General features: G+C 39.7%; 3 protein-coding genes across 4 annotated transcripts; all 3 read right to left on the bottom strand.

The window, feature by feature from the left end:
* Window positions 1-378: 378 nt before the first annotated feature.
* Window positions 379-6410, bottom strand: LOC109465845 (collagen alpha-6(VI) chain-like). Its single transcript, XM_019763336.1, has 4 exons — window positions 6184-6410; window positions 5068-5193; window positions 1144-1237; window positions 379-491 (listed from the first exon to the last, which is right to left on the bottom strand). The coding sequence occupies exons 1-4, from the start codon at window positions 6265-6267 to the stop codon at window positions 379-381; spliced, it is 417 nt and encodes a 138-aa protein (XP_019618895.1). The 5' UTR covers window positions 6268-6410.
* A 1422-nt stretch (window positions 6411-7832) lies between these two features.
* Window positions 7833-8443, bottom strand: LOC109465846 (vitrin-like). The gene has a single exon (XM_019763337.1). It carries the CDS (start codon window positions 8130-8132, stop codon window positions 7845-7847), a length of 288 nt encoding a protein of 95 aa, XP_019618896.1. The 5' UTR covers window positions 8133-8443; the 3' UTR covers window positions 7833-7844.
* A 2363-nt stretch (window positions 8444-10806) lies between these two features.
* On the bottom strand, window positions 10807-15502 carry LOC109465844 (putative tyrosinase-like protein tyr-3). 2 transcript variants are annotated; one of them, XM_019763335.1, is made up of 5 exons: window positions 15376-15502; window positions 14966-15017; window positions 13850-13969; window positions 13208-13321; window positions 10807-11003 (listed from the first exon to the last, which is right to left on the bottom strand). In XM_019763335.1, exons 1-5 carry the CDS (start codon window positions 15490-15492, stop codon window positions 10921-10923), a joined length of 486 nt encoding a protein of 161 aa, XP_019618894.1. In that variant the 5' UTR covers window positions 15493-15502; the 3' UTR covers window positions 10807-10920. The 2 variants fall into 2 exon arrangements, with proteins under 2 accessions (XP_019618894.1, XP_019618893.1); XM_019763334.1 differs by lacking the exon at window positions 10807-11003 and adding an exon at window positions 11618-12256.
* Window positions 15503-16596: the final 1094 nt, after the last annotated feature.

Here is a 16596-nt window from a genome sequence, read left to right as displayed (position 1 = left end):
CGATAGTATCAATTCCTGTGGATTTACTAGATGGAAGAGAGTGAAGTAACTTTTGGACTTGGCTCACTGTTACTTCTTGAAAAGAAAAGGCACAGTTCTTGGATGCCATGATTTTGTCCTTAATCGGTGCTGTTATACCGTCTAGGTCTATGTCACCTCCCTGTGTGAGACCATCCACTTTATTAATGAAATATTCATTGAAGTATTCAGCTATTTCAGTTGGTTTTGTGTATATTCTTCCATCTGTCTCTATGACAGTTAGGGTTTTGCGTGTGTTTCTACCAAGTATACCGTTGATAACAGCCCAAAGCTGCTTAGTGTTCCCGTCCTTACAATGTGATTCAATCAATTCTTTGCCAAATTTAAATCACGGTGTGCTCATTTCTTGGTTTCTTGCTCCAGCTCATCCTCCAGCGCCCCCAACATGCGCTTCAGGTACTGCAGGCCATTGTTGATCTCTTGCTTGATATCTTGGCCACGTTTCTGTTGGGCTGTGGAAACAACAACAAAAAAAAAGGTTATGGAATGAAAATGTTACCAAAAATGCATGTGGTTGAAGTGTTGATAGGGATGACTTTTACTTCGGGGTACAGCAGTATTGTTTGGGGTGACTTGGTTTCTCTCTGACTGTCCTACTTACTTCAGTTGTATGGTGGGTGGGAGGTGATTTTGACAAATGATTGATGGTGTTCTGGGTGGGAGTAAGTTGCTGTTGTATGGAGGAATTCAGGAAGTGGTATAATAATACCCAAATAGATTTCATGAAAAGTAACATCTGTAAACTTGCATGTCACCCCCCCCCCTCCCAATAAAAAAAATTCCCAACAGTCAAAGCATTTAAAAGGTGCTGGTCAGCAATCTTCGGTTGACTTTGTATGACTGCTCATTTTATTTTTGGGAATTCTGTTTCAGTGGACAGACAGTATGTTTAGTGTATGATTTGCTAGCATCTTCCAGTGGACACAGTGTGTGTTTAGTACATGATTCAGCAGACTGAGAGAGTAATACTATGTTGATGTACATGTAATGCATTATATGGTATATAGTCCATCTGACTGAGTTCATGGAGAGTAACAACAAAAACTATGGTATGGATAATTACATATGTTTGACAACCAAATGCACAGTAGGAGATATTCCTACCTTGGCAGACGGCGTCCAACACTTTATCCCTGATGCTGTCCATAGCATCAAACTGCTCCACTGTGGCCACAAACTTGCCTCCTGAGGCAATGTCCTATAGAGTTACAACACAGTTCATAATAGACGTATAGTAAGTGTTTTAATTCTTTACGGTGCTACAGTCACTGTCATACATGTAGATTTCAACATAAGTGCAGTAAAATTATCCTACAAAAACTCGGGAAACATGAAAAGAGTCAAACACAGTTTGGCCGAAAAAAGGGAAAAGCTTTAATTTGCGACTTTTCCGAAACAAACAACAACGTCATAACTATATTTGTAAAACGGCTCACTAAGTAAGACTTAATAATAAAGAAGGCGGAGAAAGGGGTGGTGGTGGGTGAAGAGACAAAACAAAAGAACGACCGGCACCCGCATACCGTCAAGTCGAATGGCGTATCACGTGTTCGTATCAAAGGTTACGGGCAGAAACAAAAGAAATAGGGGTTTTCTAGACAATTAACAAAAATTACCAGGTCAATTTTTCCCACATTATTGGTTTGGTGTCTCCAATAAACAGGTAACGATCCCGGATTCACAAAAAAACTGTTACTCAAGAAAACAAAAGGATAGGTTGCTAGAGTATCAGTTTCTTGCGTATCTTATCGGGCCACAACAAGTAATTTCGATGGATGATATCAGTGCATTAATTTTCGCCTGAATTTGGAAAAAAAAAAAATTTTTATTGCCCTCTGACAGTGGTCAACTTGCCAAAAATGGGCAAATATGTTGTAAAGGCCTGTCGGTTCAGATACCATCAGGGATCCAGCAAACTTGAGGAACAATGGTTCATGTTTGATTGCAAATGTTGACACTGACGTTCCATTGCATCCAAACCAACCTAGTATAGTAGCTGCCCATGATGGTACGGATAGCCGTTTTGCTAGAATTTCTAGTTAAGGCCACACCGATTTAATTTCTTGGTTTACGGATTTGCCCTGTTCATTTTTCTCTGATTTGCAAATAAAAATAAAAATTCAGAATCAAATGCAAAATGCTCAATATTTTGCCCTGAACAGTTGAAAACAGTCCTTTTCATACTAGTTCTTACAGTTATTCCATCTTTCAATGCTATGGTATCATTAAAAGTTCAAAATTCATTGTAAATTTTGAACCAGTCTCTGGTGTGTTGCACTTCATGGCTCCTATTGTACCATTTTGGGCCATAATAGGATGCCTAGGCCTGTTTTTATTTTATTTTTTTTTCGCCCTCCCGCTCCATTATTTTTCTAGAAAAATCCGTTAACCAAGAAATTAAATTGTTGTGGCCTAAGTGCAGTAACATTATTGGTTTGGTGTCTCCAATAAACAGGTAACAGTCCGGATACACAAAAAAACTGTTACTCAAGCAAGCAACAGGTCGGGATGATGCTAGAGTATCAGTTTCTTGCGTATCTTATCGGGCCACAACAAGTAATTTGGATGGATGACATCAGTGTGTGCATTAATTTTCGCCTGATTTTGGAAAAAAAATTTATTGCCCTCTGACAGTGGTCAACTTGCCGAAAATGGGCAATTATGTTGTAAAGGCCTGTCGGTTCAGAGACCATCAGGGATCCAGCAAACTTGAGGAACAATGGTTCATGTTTGATCGCAAATGTTGACACTGACGACGTTCCATCACATCCAATCCAACCTAGTATAGTAGCTGCCCATGATGGTACGGATTGTCGTTTTGCTAGAATTTCTAGTTAATTGAGGTCTTTACACATCTTTCTACATGTACAAGGAAAGGTAATACTGTTGAATACAAATTAGAATGTAACATCCGCGTCCATAATATCACCAGGGTCCATAATATTGCCACCTTGAGAAATAGTGTGCTTAAAGATATTTTTACTGCAACATACCCTAGGTATGTACATTTGATGTGAGAAGGAGTGCATACCAAAAGTATGTTGCAGTAAAAATATCTTTAAGCACACTGTTTCTCAAGGTGGCGATATTATGGACCCTGGTGATATTATGGACACGGATGTTAATATCTTTTTGGTCATGTTTTGTCACCTCAATTCTTGTTTAACAAGGCTCATGACCTCAAAATTTGAAAATGAAAATTTTTGAAAATGAAATTTTTTGCCCGTCTTGTTTTTTTTGCCCTATCACTTTAGATTTGGAGTCTGTGGAGGATGTCATCTATAAAATTTACTTGCTGTGGCCTTATAGATGGATGTCTAACTCTAACCTTCATCAACAATCCCTTGATACACTTACATCAATGGAATGGACATGTCCTTGGTGCTGAAACCACTATCGTTTCAATATGTGAAGCCGTTGTGGTACGCTTACTTTCCTTTTGCCCCTTTTATCATGCAACTTAGCTTCTGTATCTGTATCGATATAGCCGGTATAACCGCCCTTCGGCGCAACACACCAGCTTCGCAGGCACGCGGCACGGCGGCAGCTAGCTATATGACACCGAACGACTTGTTACACTCAATCTTTGCACATTTAATTGCAGGAGTTGTTTAAAGCTTTCTAGTGATGATGCCCCAACTGTGCTTGGTGGTAACGAGTTCCAGTCTACGATAGTTCTGGGGAAATACAAGTTTTTGTACACCTCAATTCTTGGTTGATAACTCTGATATTTGAAGGCATGACTGTTTCTTGTTCTTTTCTGGGCTGGAATAAAGCCAATGTCACACAGAAAAAAATAGCCTGCCTGACAAATTTGTGAGGTTTTAAAGGAGACTTTTGGCAGCAATACGGCCAGTGTCCTCTCGACCACTGTGCAATTTTTCAGGGATTGGCCGGTGTTTCCAGGTTCACCAAGCCACGTCCAATATTATAGTGGTAGGTTAAGAAGCCACACAGGCGAAACCGGTCGTGTGACAGGCTGAATAAAAGTTCTAAACGGGAACTATGCGGCTCCAGATGTCTTACTGAGGGACGACTGCGTGTGCGAGATGTCGGTAGCTTGAGGAATGAATCCCCCTACTATATACAATATGATAGTGGTAGGTTAGATTTTCAAGGAAAAAATATGCTTGACTCTCTGACTATTTTGAAATTTGGCAACCTTCTGGTACTTAACAAATTTGCCCGAAGGTGAACGACAATGTGACGCTTGCTTAAAGGCATTCTATTCAATTTCAGGGCTGCAAAATTAGAAAATATTCTGGGTGAGGAAATCTGTCTGATATTGACATTTACTGTCATTCTTGGCACATATTTGTCATTTTTGTCATCATTTCATACGTAAAGCATTTGAAATAGCCCCCAAACAAGGTTAGGTATCTCTTTATTTTTTTGGTATCACCCTTGAATATCTAGAACTAGCCTACAATTCAAAACAAGCAGCCATTTTCCATCAGCAACATAGCATTTTTGCCTCACAGGTATGCGATAGGACTGATTCATTTGCTTACTACAAGCATTGAAGGAATAGCCAAAAAGTTGACTCTGAAAATCTTGTTTTGCAGCCCAGAAATTGTATTAGATGATTGGGTACATGTAACTTGTCTGAAGGAACTCAAAGACATCCAGTGTAGTTTTTAGGACTTGGAAACCCAATTTTTTAAAGTCAATATTCTAGTCACTTATCTACATACTAGAGTTGAAACCACGCTATCCCAATGTATATTGACCCTCATGGAGCAAAAATACCCAAAATTCTGACAGAAAATGGTTACTAGAAGGGCCCTTGGCTGATTTTCAGGGTACCACCCATAAAATAAAGGACTCAGTCTGACTCATCTTGGGGCGTGTTTCTTCAGTTTTAAATACCCAAAGTATGAAATACTGATTGAAATGTGCTAATGTGAAGCAGTGTGTGTCAATGTTGTAAAGATTTCTTTATTCAGAATATTTCCAGTTTTGCTGCTCTGAAATCACATTGAATGCCTGCTCTGAAAGCACATGCTTAATAATCTGATGTTTTCTTACATTGAGCTGCTGCAGGTTGTAGTTGGCCACCCCTACAGCAGAGATGAGCACACCTTGCTTCCTGATGTTCTCTGACGGCAGATGAACAATATCACTGGCCTGGCCATCAGTAATGAGGATGATCACCTGCAGCAACAAAGGTCACTCATCAGCATGAAAGTTCATCTGAGTTGGTAAATTACATTATGAAAAACTTTTCTCCAACTCAAAATTTGACTCACCAGAAATTTTGGATACCGAACAGGATTACTTCAAGAGAGGCATAAAAGAGGCCATATACATCAGGGCACTTCAACCATCGCTCAACCGGGACGGGGGACTATATCGACTTCAGACAACCTTTGACCCTTTGCTGACGTCACACGTGGGAAAAATCACGTGTCCACAGCATTTGGGTCAGATAGCTGAGGAAGACTGAGTGATTCAGTCGAAAATTTCTGGTGAGTCAAATTTTGAGTTGGAGAAAAGTTTAAGTTTTTCATTTTAAGGTCACTCATCATTTATCCAAAGGTTGCACTAAATTAATTTGTATTTATTGGCAATATATAGTATATGTTCACCAGCTTCATTTTATTTCTGATTAGGCCATACCAATTAAATTTGTTGCTTCTCGGATCGCCCTATCCATTTTTTTTTCAGTTGCAAAAATAATTTATAAAAACTTTTTATTCTAAATTAACTGCAAAATGCTGAATAAAAGACATATTTTGACCCCAATGGTTGAAGTTCTTTTCTTCCAAGTTCTTAAAGTTTTCATGGTTACCGTAACAATGCAATTTTGTTTAATTAAAAGTGCAAAATCTATTGTTTTAATTATAAACCAGCCTGGTATGTTCACTTCATGGCTCATATTGTAACATTTCTGGCTATCATGGGGTGCCTTGGCCTGTTTTTTTTTGCCCAGTCGCTCCATATTTTTTCTGAAGAAATCCAAGAAACAACAAATTAAAATTTGTTGAAATATATAAAACTTCACAGAGGATTGTCGCCTATGGCTTCTTGTTTGTATTTTGTATGCCCAGCACTACCTGAAAAGCAGATTTTTAAATGTAACCTGAGTGTATTTTGCTGGTAAAATAAATGAAATGAAGTTATATAGGACTATAATATCCTTACTTTCTGCACACCGGCTCGTGCCCCATTAGCTGTGGTGAAGTCCTGGTGAACCTGTGTCAGTGCTCGACCGGTAAGTGTGCCCATTCCATTCAGGAAGGTAATCTTTTTGATGCCATCCAGCAAGTCCTACATGTACACGTACAGGGAAACAGCAAATGTGTCAGATAAACTATTTCAGAATGGGGTCATCATCATCATCATTGGTCAACCATATTGGTTTAGGTTATACTTAAGGGTTAATGACCAACCCCGAGGTGAATATGGTGCGCTCACTTGGTGGCTTTATTCTGTGGTAACCGTTATAGCAACTGACAAGGCTTTATCACACCATATTCACCGAGAAAGGGCGAGACATTAACGCTATTATCATATACATGTAGCTTACACGATAGCCTATCCAAACTGATGCAGTAAGTGACACAATGCACATGCTGAATAGAACATAGAACATAGTTCCATCTGGAGTCACCTGAGGTCACTGGGTAGAGTTCAGTTAACTGGGTTACAGGCAGGGAACAGGTGTTCTTATGGGAGTCACCGGAGGTCAATTTGGAACACAACTTAAGTTATTTTTGGATTTTTTAGAACTAGAGCCGTGTTCTATTGGGTCACCTGAGGTCATATGCGGGTGATTATTGGGTTTTTAATGTATGGATTGGGATGAATAAATACCCGATCTATTTGTGATATTACGGCGTCATAAGGAATATGGAATGGAGCCTTCTGATTGGTCAACGTCACCTGGCTATATGATAATGCCACTTATATCATACCCAGGATGTAATAACCTTCGATAATGGTGTTCCGGACCGGAGCATACTTTACGGTACGGCCAGGTCTTCTATAGCTTCTATAGAATAATTTGAAGGTGTTTCACCCTAACCGTGTGCGCTGCTTTCGAAAATTTGATCCGGTGGTCGGGCTGGTACATAGGGTGATACGGAATACACCATGTTGTAATCTATATTTATGGGGGAGATGGCTGTACGATTTTGCTATAGGAAGTTCTGCTTGCTATGTGGATCCCTGGGTACTTAATTGTGTTTACTGGTAAGGCAACACCGATTTCATTTTCTGGATGACATCTGCGTGCGCATTGATTTTCGCCTGTTCTCAAAAAAGAAGAAAAAAGATCACGTCCTCCGAGGCTATGGCCTGACTCTAGGCCTGGGTAGTCCATGGTAGCTAGCGACAATACGGAGGTGGTAACTCCGGAGGATGGCACCCAGGCTACGGAAGCTCCACGACTCAGTACATACATACAGCGCCGATTCATAAATTCCACAAAAAGCCAGCATGTGCCGGCTTGTCGTAAATGTTGCTATGTACTGCCGTAAATTCACAATACATGTACCAGCTTTGTATATATTCCTATGGTTTAGTAGTATTTTTATTTTTGGCTGGAGTTTTTTTTATTCGCCGGCGCGCACTAGTTTGGGGGTCTTCAGAAGATGTCATCTATAAAATTAACTTGGTGTGGCCTTATGTAGAACAAACAGTCACCTCCCGAGCACGTCAGCAGGATGCACTGCACCTGCGCGAAACCCGTAATGTATTGTACATAGCACTTCGGCAGAACGTCTCATATAAGGTCGTATTCACGCATATAAGGTTAACATCCCATATCCTTTGCAACAGGCAAAATTCTGATGCAACGTTGATCAAAAATCCACCGAAAATCGTGAAAATAAAGGGTTCTGCGCAGACGCAGTACGTTCTGCCCACGTGCTCACCTCCCGGTTGTTGAACTGGTTCAGCCCGATCTCCTTCTGCACCCTGATGGCGTACTGGTACACGCCCAGCTGGGCAGCGCCGGCGCCGATCCTGAAGCCTGCTGCCAGGCTCAGGACAAAGTTACGCACATCTGGGAAGTTCCTCCTCCCCACGCTAGCCGATCCGTCCATCAGCACCATGATGTCCACCTTTTCATCACAGGTGGGCTCTTCCATAGTGGGCAATAGAATGTAGAGAGTGAGGTTTAAAAATGATTAAAAAAAAACAACATTTGCAATATGCAAAGTCTTTTCTCACTTCGAAGCCAGACTTCAAATCATGACAGACAACGGAGCGACCAAGAATCATGTTTTGGCGGAACATATGTTTAATTCACAAACCAGCAGAATACAATCATATTCATAGATGAACAGAGCAGGGAAACTCAGAGCTTCTGTAAACATAAGTAAACAAATGGTATCGCAGCGCAACTCTTTTTAGAGTTCGGCGCTGTCAATTTCAGATTTTACACACGTACATACATGGGGCGGATAACTTACTAGAGAGACAATTTTTGTACAATTTTAGCCGAGTCTAGCACTGAAGTCTAGCACTGAAATTATATTTAGCTTTTCTGCTGATTTGAAGGTGGTAAAAAGAAGGTGGTAAAAAGTAAAGGTCCCACAGCCTCTGAGGTCCTATATATATATATATATAATGGCAGTAGGTTGTTAATCCACTGTGTCAGGTTCCCATTGGAAGTGAGAAAAGTCAAGTAAAGTGTCTTTCTCAAGGATACAACATCTAATAGGGAATGCATGGAATTGCACCTGTGATCTCTATCCTATCCTGTGTCCACTAGTCTAACCACTCAGCCATTTGATTCCTTAATTCCTTTAATTCCTTAACTCAATGAACTATCCAAACAGCAAGCCCGATTCAACATCAGCCACACACATATAATTTATACCAATTTTACTAAACTTACAGACCAAGAAAAAACTATTCTTCTTTTAACTTGTTCCCAAAACCCACTAATTTTAGAAAAGGTTGGACATTACGTCTTCCATGGTCTAGAAAAGAGAAGTCAAGCCCCTTAGACATAGTTTTAGACATAGCTATAGCTCTAGACAACTACCTTTTATCATGTAGATTTTAGTTATTTTATACTACGTTTCATTGTTCTTTTATGTTAACTTTGTAATCTGCAATTAGCCCCCCGGGCATGAATTTGCAATAAACTTCATTTATTATAATTGTCCCAAATCTTTATCATCATCCCAAATGTTAAATTTTCCCAAAGAAACAAACTGAGACTTTCAATCAACATAAAACTATAATTATCATTGACAGTATTGCACTAAGTACAGTTTCAACATACATGTACATTACCAGGAATATTAACTCATGAAAGAATGCTGACTTACGTGGAATTTTAGCTTGAGGTTCAGGACAATTTTCACCAGCCAGAACCTGCTTGTTGTTACCATCTGTGAACAGTAACAATTAATAGTGATTCATGTTTTGTTGTGACTGTTCATACAACTGCTGTTACCCTTAAGTATACTTGAAGGTAATTCCTGCATCAAAGGTTCTTCCTGCAGGAAGAAATTTTCAAGATGAATATTCTTTACTATAACAGTTATCATCATTCATACTATTAGTACAATGTAAGTAAATGTGCATCATACATGTCAATTATACTGACATAACAGGGGTGTCAGAACATAGGAGAGTCAGAAGTTCTCAGAAACTTGCTTGAGGGGACCTTGAGCGCCGTAGGCACGAGGCAAGTGCTGAAGGCGCGAGGTTCCTAGGGGGGGGGCCTTCTAAAATGGTATTTCGTGCATTTTTAAGAGGATTTCCAAGAAAAAAATCAGATAAATTTTTATTCAATGACGAAGGGAGCAGTTTTTCTACAATTCCAGTCCATCTTTTCAAGAAAAATCTTGGGCCTTTACATAAAAAGTGGACCTTAAACATAAAAAGTGGACCTTTACATAAAAAGTGGACCTTTACATAAAAAGTGGACCTTTACATAAAAAGTGGACCAAAAAGTGGACCTTTGAGTCTTGTGGGGGGGTTCTTCCGAACCCGCCGAACCCCCCTGGCTACGGGCATGAGAGGGGTGTAGGGGTGTAACCACTGTCAATCACTGTCTTCACCCTTTGGAAAGCAGGAACCTCAGTCTGGTTATTGTACATTGACAAGAAGAAATTCAGATCAAAATGTTGTAATCTTACAATGTTTCTTTCTGTAATGCTTATGACAGAACTCACTAACACTGTCACTCAGAAGTGACCATGCATCAGTGAAAAGACAGCTAAATTTTGGATAACACATATTACTAATATTATACATGACAGTCCCTAAAATACCTTAATTTGCTGTTGTATTAGACATGTCATGTTAATGTGCCCAGGCCTTTTGTAATGAGGAGATACGTAAATTGTGAAATACTTGCGCTTGGTTTTATTTTTGTGGTGTTTTTTTTTTGTTGACCTCTAATTGCAAAATCATTAGAATTTTTTATTTTTGCTATACAAATATGCGCTTGTTATTTCTGTTGTACTACAGAAATGTTTCAACTGTGAACTGCAAATAAGTGGTGCAAAAACCTTGTTACGTCCAGCCACAAAATAAAACCACCACAATAAAAAAGCTATCTGTCACCAAAAAGTCAAGACCATAGCTTGTTCAGGACAAAAGATACAAAAACCGGAAGTTCTGCTGCAGTACCAAGGTTATCCACCAGGAGGCCCATATTTGACCTTGACCTTTGTCTATCTAAGACTTATCAACATACCAAATATCATCATAATCCATAAAGGCGTTATGAAGTTATGCTGACTACAAATGTGCGGAAACACAAACACACACACAGACAGACACACACACACACACACACACACACACACACACAGACAAAAACAATACATGTACCTCCATTTTTCATGGAGATAATAAATGCATTCAAAGCTCCAGTACCTTTGTGACAAACGTTGCAGCTCTCCCGACACTTGATCAGCATGTAGCGGGGGGTTCGTTCTGGCACTCTCCGACACAGGCCCAGTAGGCGCAGCGAGTATTGAGATCCTTACAGGTGCCTAGAATGTATACAGATTATTGGTCAAACATTACCCAATGATGCAATCCCAGCCTTTTATAGGTTGAATTGATGCAGGCTTTACAACCACATAAAACACATGATCCATGTACAGTAACATATTTTTTATCAGGTATGTGCAAAATTGCACATTGGCAAAAATTTACGTGCAATTTGACAACTTTTTGTGCAAAATTATATTAGGTCGGTCTGCAACTGTTTTCCAGCTGATTTGAAAGTGGTGCACAATTTCTTGTCCAGGTGGCTCAAGCCCCGGTCACAACCCGCCGTGTGTGCTTTTTGTCCGTACGTTTTTTTTTTAGGCCACGTCTGCTACGTTTTTCTGAAAACGTGGGGAAGGAGTGGCGTCGACGCACGTCACTCGCACGGTTGCGCTAGGTGTAAGAGTGGGGTTTGCACGCCACGTCTGGCCGTGAGCACTTGCGTGCATCGTTCGTGGTGCAAGTGGTGAGTTGTACGTGCTTACAACGTACGATCTCTGTGCGATTGCAACTTTATCGTAAGGAGGCCGTACCCACACGTGTTTCTTCCGTACGACACGTACAGGGCAGGCGCGTCGCTCGTACTCGCACGTACGGGTGGTGAATCCGCAGACCACAGGTAGAAAAAGTTTTAAATGCACTTAAAGTTCTATGGCGTGTCTGCGTGCTCCAAAATTCGTAGGATTCTGTACGGAGGCAGTACTCACCACGCACGGATGCCCTGCGTTTGCCCACGTTTTTGCACGTAGACAGCACGCAGAAGCACGTACGGCGGGTTGTGACCGAGGCTTCACTGGAAGGATCCTGCAAAAGTTATGTTAGCCTACAATGAATTAAACTGACCTTCCTAGTTTGTGCTATTTGCATGATGTTGCAACCTCCAAGAAAAAAAACTAGCAAAGCTTTCAAACAAGAAAAAAAATATCAAAAGAAAAATTGTTGTCTTCCTCGGCATTAGCTTAATAGCTTTCCATGTTTCTCGGCATTAGCTTTGTCTTTCTTGGCATTAGCTTAATAGCTTTGAAATGTTTTAACTGGGAAACTGCAAGCACTGCAAAAAACTCTTGTTCCGTCCTGCCACAAAATAAATTCACCACAATAGTAAATGCATTTACAGTTCCTGTACCTTTGCAAACATTGCAGCTCTTGCGACAGTTGGCCAACATATATTTGGGATTCTTCTCACACTCTCCGTTCTGGGCCCAGTTGGGGCAGCGATTATCGAGATCCTTACAGCTTCCGTTGCCTAGGCCTTGCATTGAGCGACACCATTAAAAACAAGAGTTCCACGATCTCATACCTTCGCCAAATGATGTTAACCCTTGCGGTTGAAGAATTATACAATTTTAATAATTGATTTTGCAAATAAGATCCTCATTTGCATGGGTTATATCAGTTGATCATATTCTCCACCCAATGACAGTCTTATCTTAACAAAAAGGCTATTATAGCACTTCCTCATAAATTATGCAAATGAGGTCATGATTTGAATAAATTATGTTTATTGATGTTCGCCTTCACTTAGCTTCCAAATGTGGCAAGTATGATATTCCCAGCAGTTACAACTATAAAATTATAAAGATTTTCCATTAATTATGCAAATTAGGTCTTCATTTACATAATCTATATCCTCAGATTTTTTTTCATTCTCAATGACATTTAACAAGTGTTTCATAGTCCTATTATTGAACAATGCAGAGTTTTAGAATTTCCTCATTAATTATGCAAATTAGCTCCTGATTTGCATAATTATCATTTGATTATGTCAAGCATCACTTCAGCTACCTACATACCAAAAATCATGACAATCCGTCACCCGGTTCCTTAGTTATCATCCTTCAAAAAATTTTCAACAAATGCTCCTGCAGTTCCAGAACAAGCCGCTAGGGGGCCCAAACTTATGTCACTTCTTCCCTACCCCAAGAGCTATCTACCAACCAAAATTTGTGACCCTAGCATTTACAGATCGCGAGATATCAAAACCGGAAGTTCTGCTGCAATACCAACAGAAGCCGCCAGGGGACCCAAAATCTAATCATTTCTAGCTCTCATGAAGACCTACCCACCTACCAAGTTTCATGACAATGCATACTAAGCTTCTTGAGTTATGCTGTTCACAAACAGACAGACAGACAGACAGACGGACAAACGCTACTGAAAACATAACCTTCTTGGCGAAGGTAAAAAGATGTCTGACTGATACCTTCTCCACAGGCCATGCAGCTCCAGCAGCAGTTCGCTAACATGTAGCCTGGATTCTTGGAGCATTCCCCTCTCTTCATCCAGGCATCACAGTTCTTATTGTTGTCCAAACAGACTGAGAAGTGTGTGTTAAATCTAATATATCAAAGCTCATTCTTAGGTTGCCGTAACATTAGAATAAAAGTAACGATCAGGAATTGGGTCTTTAAAAAAAAAACACATGGTTTACAATAAAACAAAACTGTAAAACAAAGTATTTTGCAGAATCAGTCAGAAAACCGTGATATATATATATATATACAAATATTCCTACAAATCAGCTGCTACATAATATACCTACAAATGTACATACCTACATAATTTATATACATTATATATATAGAAATAGATAGATAGATAGATTCTATTAGATATAGATAGATATTATTATTACATATATATAGAGATACTAGCTATATATTGAGCAAGATAACTATAACTCTCTCTCTCTCTCTTATAAATTATTACATCTAGATCTATATTGTTATATTATATAATATATATCAACCCCATCTAGTATGTATGTGCGTATTCTGACAGCAAAAGAAGTATTACTACAACATCAATTTGAAAATGTTTGACCTATGCTGAATATGATGCTTACATTTTGGTCCACAAGCCCCACAGCTCCAGGTGCACTGTCTCAACATGTAGGCAGGGTTTTTGTCACACTCTCCAGCACACGACCAGGCATGGCACATTTTGTTCTTGTTAGTACATTGTCCTGAAAGGAAATACGTGAAGATTAAGGTGTCCTCTCTGACTAATTTGGCCTTTTAAAGTCCATCGTTTTCTCACAAAGAAATTTAGAAAGAACTGTAGTTGTACTGAATATTGATACCTGGGTACAAAAGGGTTATGAATATGATTTTATGGACCATATGGATGACGTCATCACATTTTATTTCCCCAAATGTAATTATCTTTAAAGTTATAATATAGCACTTTCAATTGGTTCAAGTAACTGAAATAGAAATATGATTTTCATGTGCATAATGGTCAAAGCTTAGACGTACTTTGCACAAATTGATATCTACTAATTAACTGTAGTTATTAGAGAATAACTAGATTTTAATTGGTCAATTAGGTTATTCTCTATGGTGAGAAAACGATGGAAACTTAAAATGCCAAATTAGCTAGGGAAGACACCTTAAGGTACTCCCATAGCCTTTTTGAGGCCGTAGGGGCAGTCATATATTATCAGTTGTTAATTCATTTTGTCAAAGGTACATGTATGGTATAGCAGAGACCAACCCTATCCTTCCACTGTCAGGTACCGAAGTCAGGTACTCATTTTTTGACCTGGATGGAGTGGGGAAAGTTGTGTAAAGTGCCTTTCCCATTGCACGGGCACAAGATTGGTGACTCAACAGGATTCCTGGGCCACAGTGGAAATAGCTAAACATTTAATGTAAGTATCAAAACAACATGGTATTAATCTCCATGAAAAATGCAGCTGTGTGTGTATATGTGTGTGTGTGTGTGTATGTGCGTGCGTGTCTGTGTGTGCGCGTGTGTGTGTGTGTGCGCGCGTGTGTGTTTGTGTGTGTGTATGTCAGGCTGGATGGATTGGTTACATGTGGTATGTTAGTACATCATTACAAAAACTGGAAACAGTTCATAAAGGCCTGTTTAAGTTATGTTGACTGCAAGTATGCAGAAGCGCAGACCAACACTCACACAGAGATAGACCAAAAACATCATGGAGGTAAAAACTGACCTCCACCCCTGAGCTCCTGGTATCTGTTTTTCAGGCTGTAAAAGCTGCGTTCCTGTAAATCAGACAAACATAAAACTCATTACTTGCGGGAACAGAAGCATTGTTTTGGGTGGCTGTGCTGTGGGTTTGTGGGTGTTTCTGCAGACAGCATAGAATGAGAGCAGTGTGGGTGGGAAAAGATTGACAGGCAGAATGGCAGGATGTAAAGGTCTTAGAACCTGGCCAACAGCCAGCATGAATTAGAGGTAGGCATAGTATAATCTCCAAGCAGATCTTTTTGTTGGGGTTGAGACAGTATCAAAATCATACACTTGTTACAATATTCAGTTACTGTATTTCTTATGATCACAATACTGTAAATCTTGAATTGTTTGCATGTGATGGCTTGATTATCACGGTTCTCATAGTACCTCCTTCTCCAGGTTATCCACTTCAGTTTGTAGGTCACCAATCACCTGCTCCTCCAGCTTATCCAGGGGGGTCTGTATTGGGTCAGGTCCCATGTCACCAGTCTGAGGAGCCTCCATACTGTACACTCCATCTGTACGGATTGAAGAATAGTCTCATGATGTCCAGGTACTTCTGGGTACTAATTCTTTTATCTGGCTAAGGCCACATGCACCAATTTAATTTCTTGGTTAACGGATATTTCTAGAAAAATAATGGAGCGGGCGGGCGAAAAAAAATAAAAATAAAAACAAGCCTAGGCATCCTATTATGGCCCAAAATGGTATGATAACTATAGGAGCCATGAAGTCAACACACCAGGCTGGTTCAAAATTTAAACAATGAATTTTGAACTTTTAATGATACCATTGCATTAAAAGATGGAATGACTGTAACAACTAGGAAGAAAAGAACTGTTTTCAACTGTTCAGGGCAAAATATGAGCATTTTGCAGTTGATTCTGAATGTTTTTTTTGGCAAATCAGAAAAAAATGAAGCGGGCGAATCCGTTAACCAAGAAATTAAATTGGTGTGGCCTAATAAGCAGTGTGTCCATTTGTCGAGACAGAGTAATGTTGACAGCATATCGGTGTGTGGATTAAAGATTAGATTATAGGCAGATTGTCAGCTCAAAAGGTCACAGGAAATGGGGTGACCTCAAGAGTAGGTTGACAGAACGTGGGTAGGAGATTGACAGGCAGAATGACAGTTCATACATTAAATGGAGACAATAAGGTCAGGAAAATACTTTTCAGAAGTCCAAAATGTCATTTTAATTTTTGTAACAGATAAACTTCAGTTTAAAGCGTTGCCGCTGTGAGCAAGTCCCCAAAACAGATCCCAGTTCTTACCAGTTCCCAGTTTGCTGAAGAGTATAATCAGCATAACTGCATACCTCTTGGTAGGAAAGGTTGACATTTTGCTAGGTTGGTGATCTGAAGTGAAGACAATACATATAACTGTTTAAGCATAATAGGGCTGAATATTGCAAAAATTGATCAATATTGGAATCAGAACTTCCATGGCCCCATAGACCTCCATCCAAACTAAACATAGAAATGCAAAATCAAAACATTAAATGCAAATATTTGACATGCAGCCACTCTATATTTACCTTTGCCAAGAGGGTTATGTATGTGGTTGTGTGTGTGTGTGTGTGTGTGTGTGTGTGTGTGTGTGTGTGT

Source organism: Branchiostoma belcheri, unplaced genomic scaffold, assembly GCF_001625305.1.
Source record: "Branchiostoma belcheri isolate BF01 breed outbred unplaced genomic scaffold, Haploidv18h27 scaffold159, whole genome shotgun sequence".
NCBI lineage: Eukaryota > Metazoa > Chordata > Leptocardii > Amphioxiformes > Branchiostomatidae > Branchiostoma > Branchiostoma belcheri.
The sequence above is the reverse complement of the archived record's forward strand: the minus strand, read 5'-3'. Positions and strand labels throughout refer to the sequence as shown.

Bases quoted from the DNA above. Each gene is read 5' to 3' on its own strand.
- LOC109465846 (XM_019763337.1), bottom strand. From the start codon at position 8,132: ATGGAAGAGCCCACCTGTGATGAAAAGGTGGACATCATGGTGCTGATG.
- LOC109465845 (XM_019763336.1), bottom strand. From the start codon at position 6,267: ATGGGCACACTTACCGGTCGAGCACTGACACAGGTTCACCAGGACTTC. The intron at 5,194-6,183 runs GTAAGGATATTA...TTGTTGCTGCAG, and splicing joins CACGAGCCGGTGTGCAGAAA to GTGATCATCCTCATTACTGA. The intron at 492-1,143 runs GTAGGAATATCT...TTGTTTCCACAG, and splicing joins GTTGGACGCCGTCTGCCAAG to CCCAACAGAAACGTGGCCAA.
- LOC109465844 (XM_019763334.1), bottom strand. From the start codon at position 15,492: ATGGAGGCTCCTCAGACTGGTGACATGGGACCTGACCCAATACAGACC. The intron at 15,018-15,375 runs GTACTATGAGAA...TCTGATTTACAG, and splicing joins TGGATAACCTGGAGAAGGAG to GAACGCAGCTTTTACAGCCT. The intron at 12,257-13,207 runs GTATCAGTCAGA...GCTCAATGCAAG, and splicing joins CTGCATGGCCTGTGGAGAAG to GCCTAGGCAACGGAAGCTGT.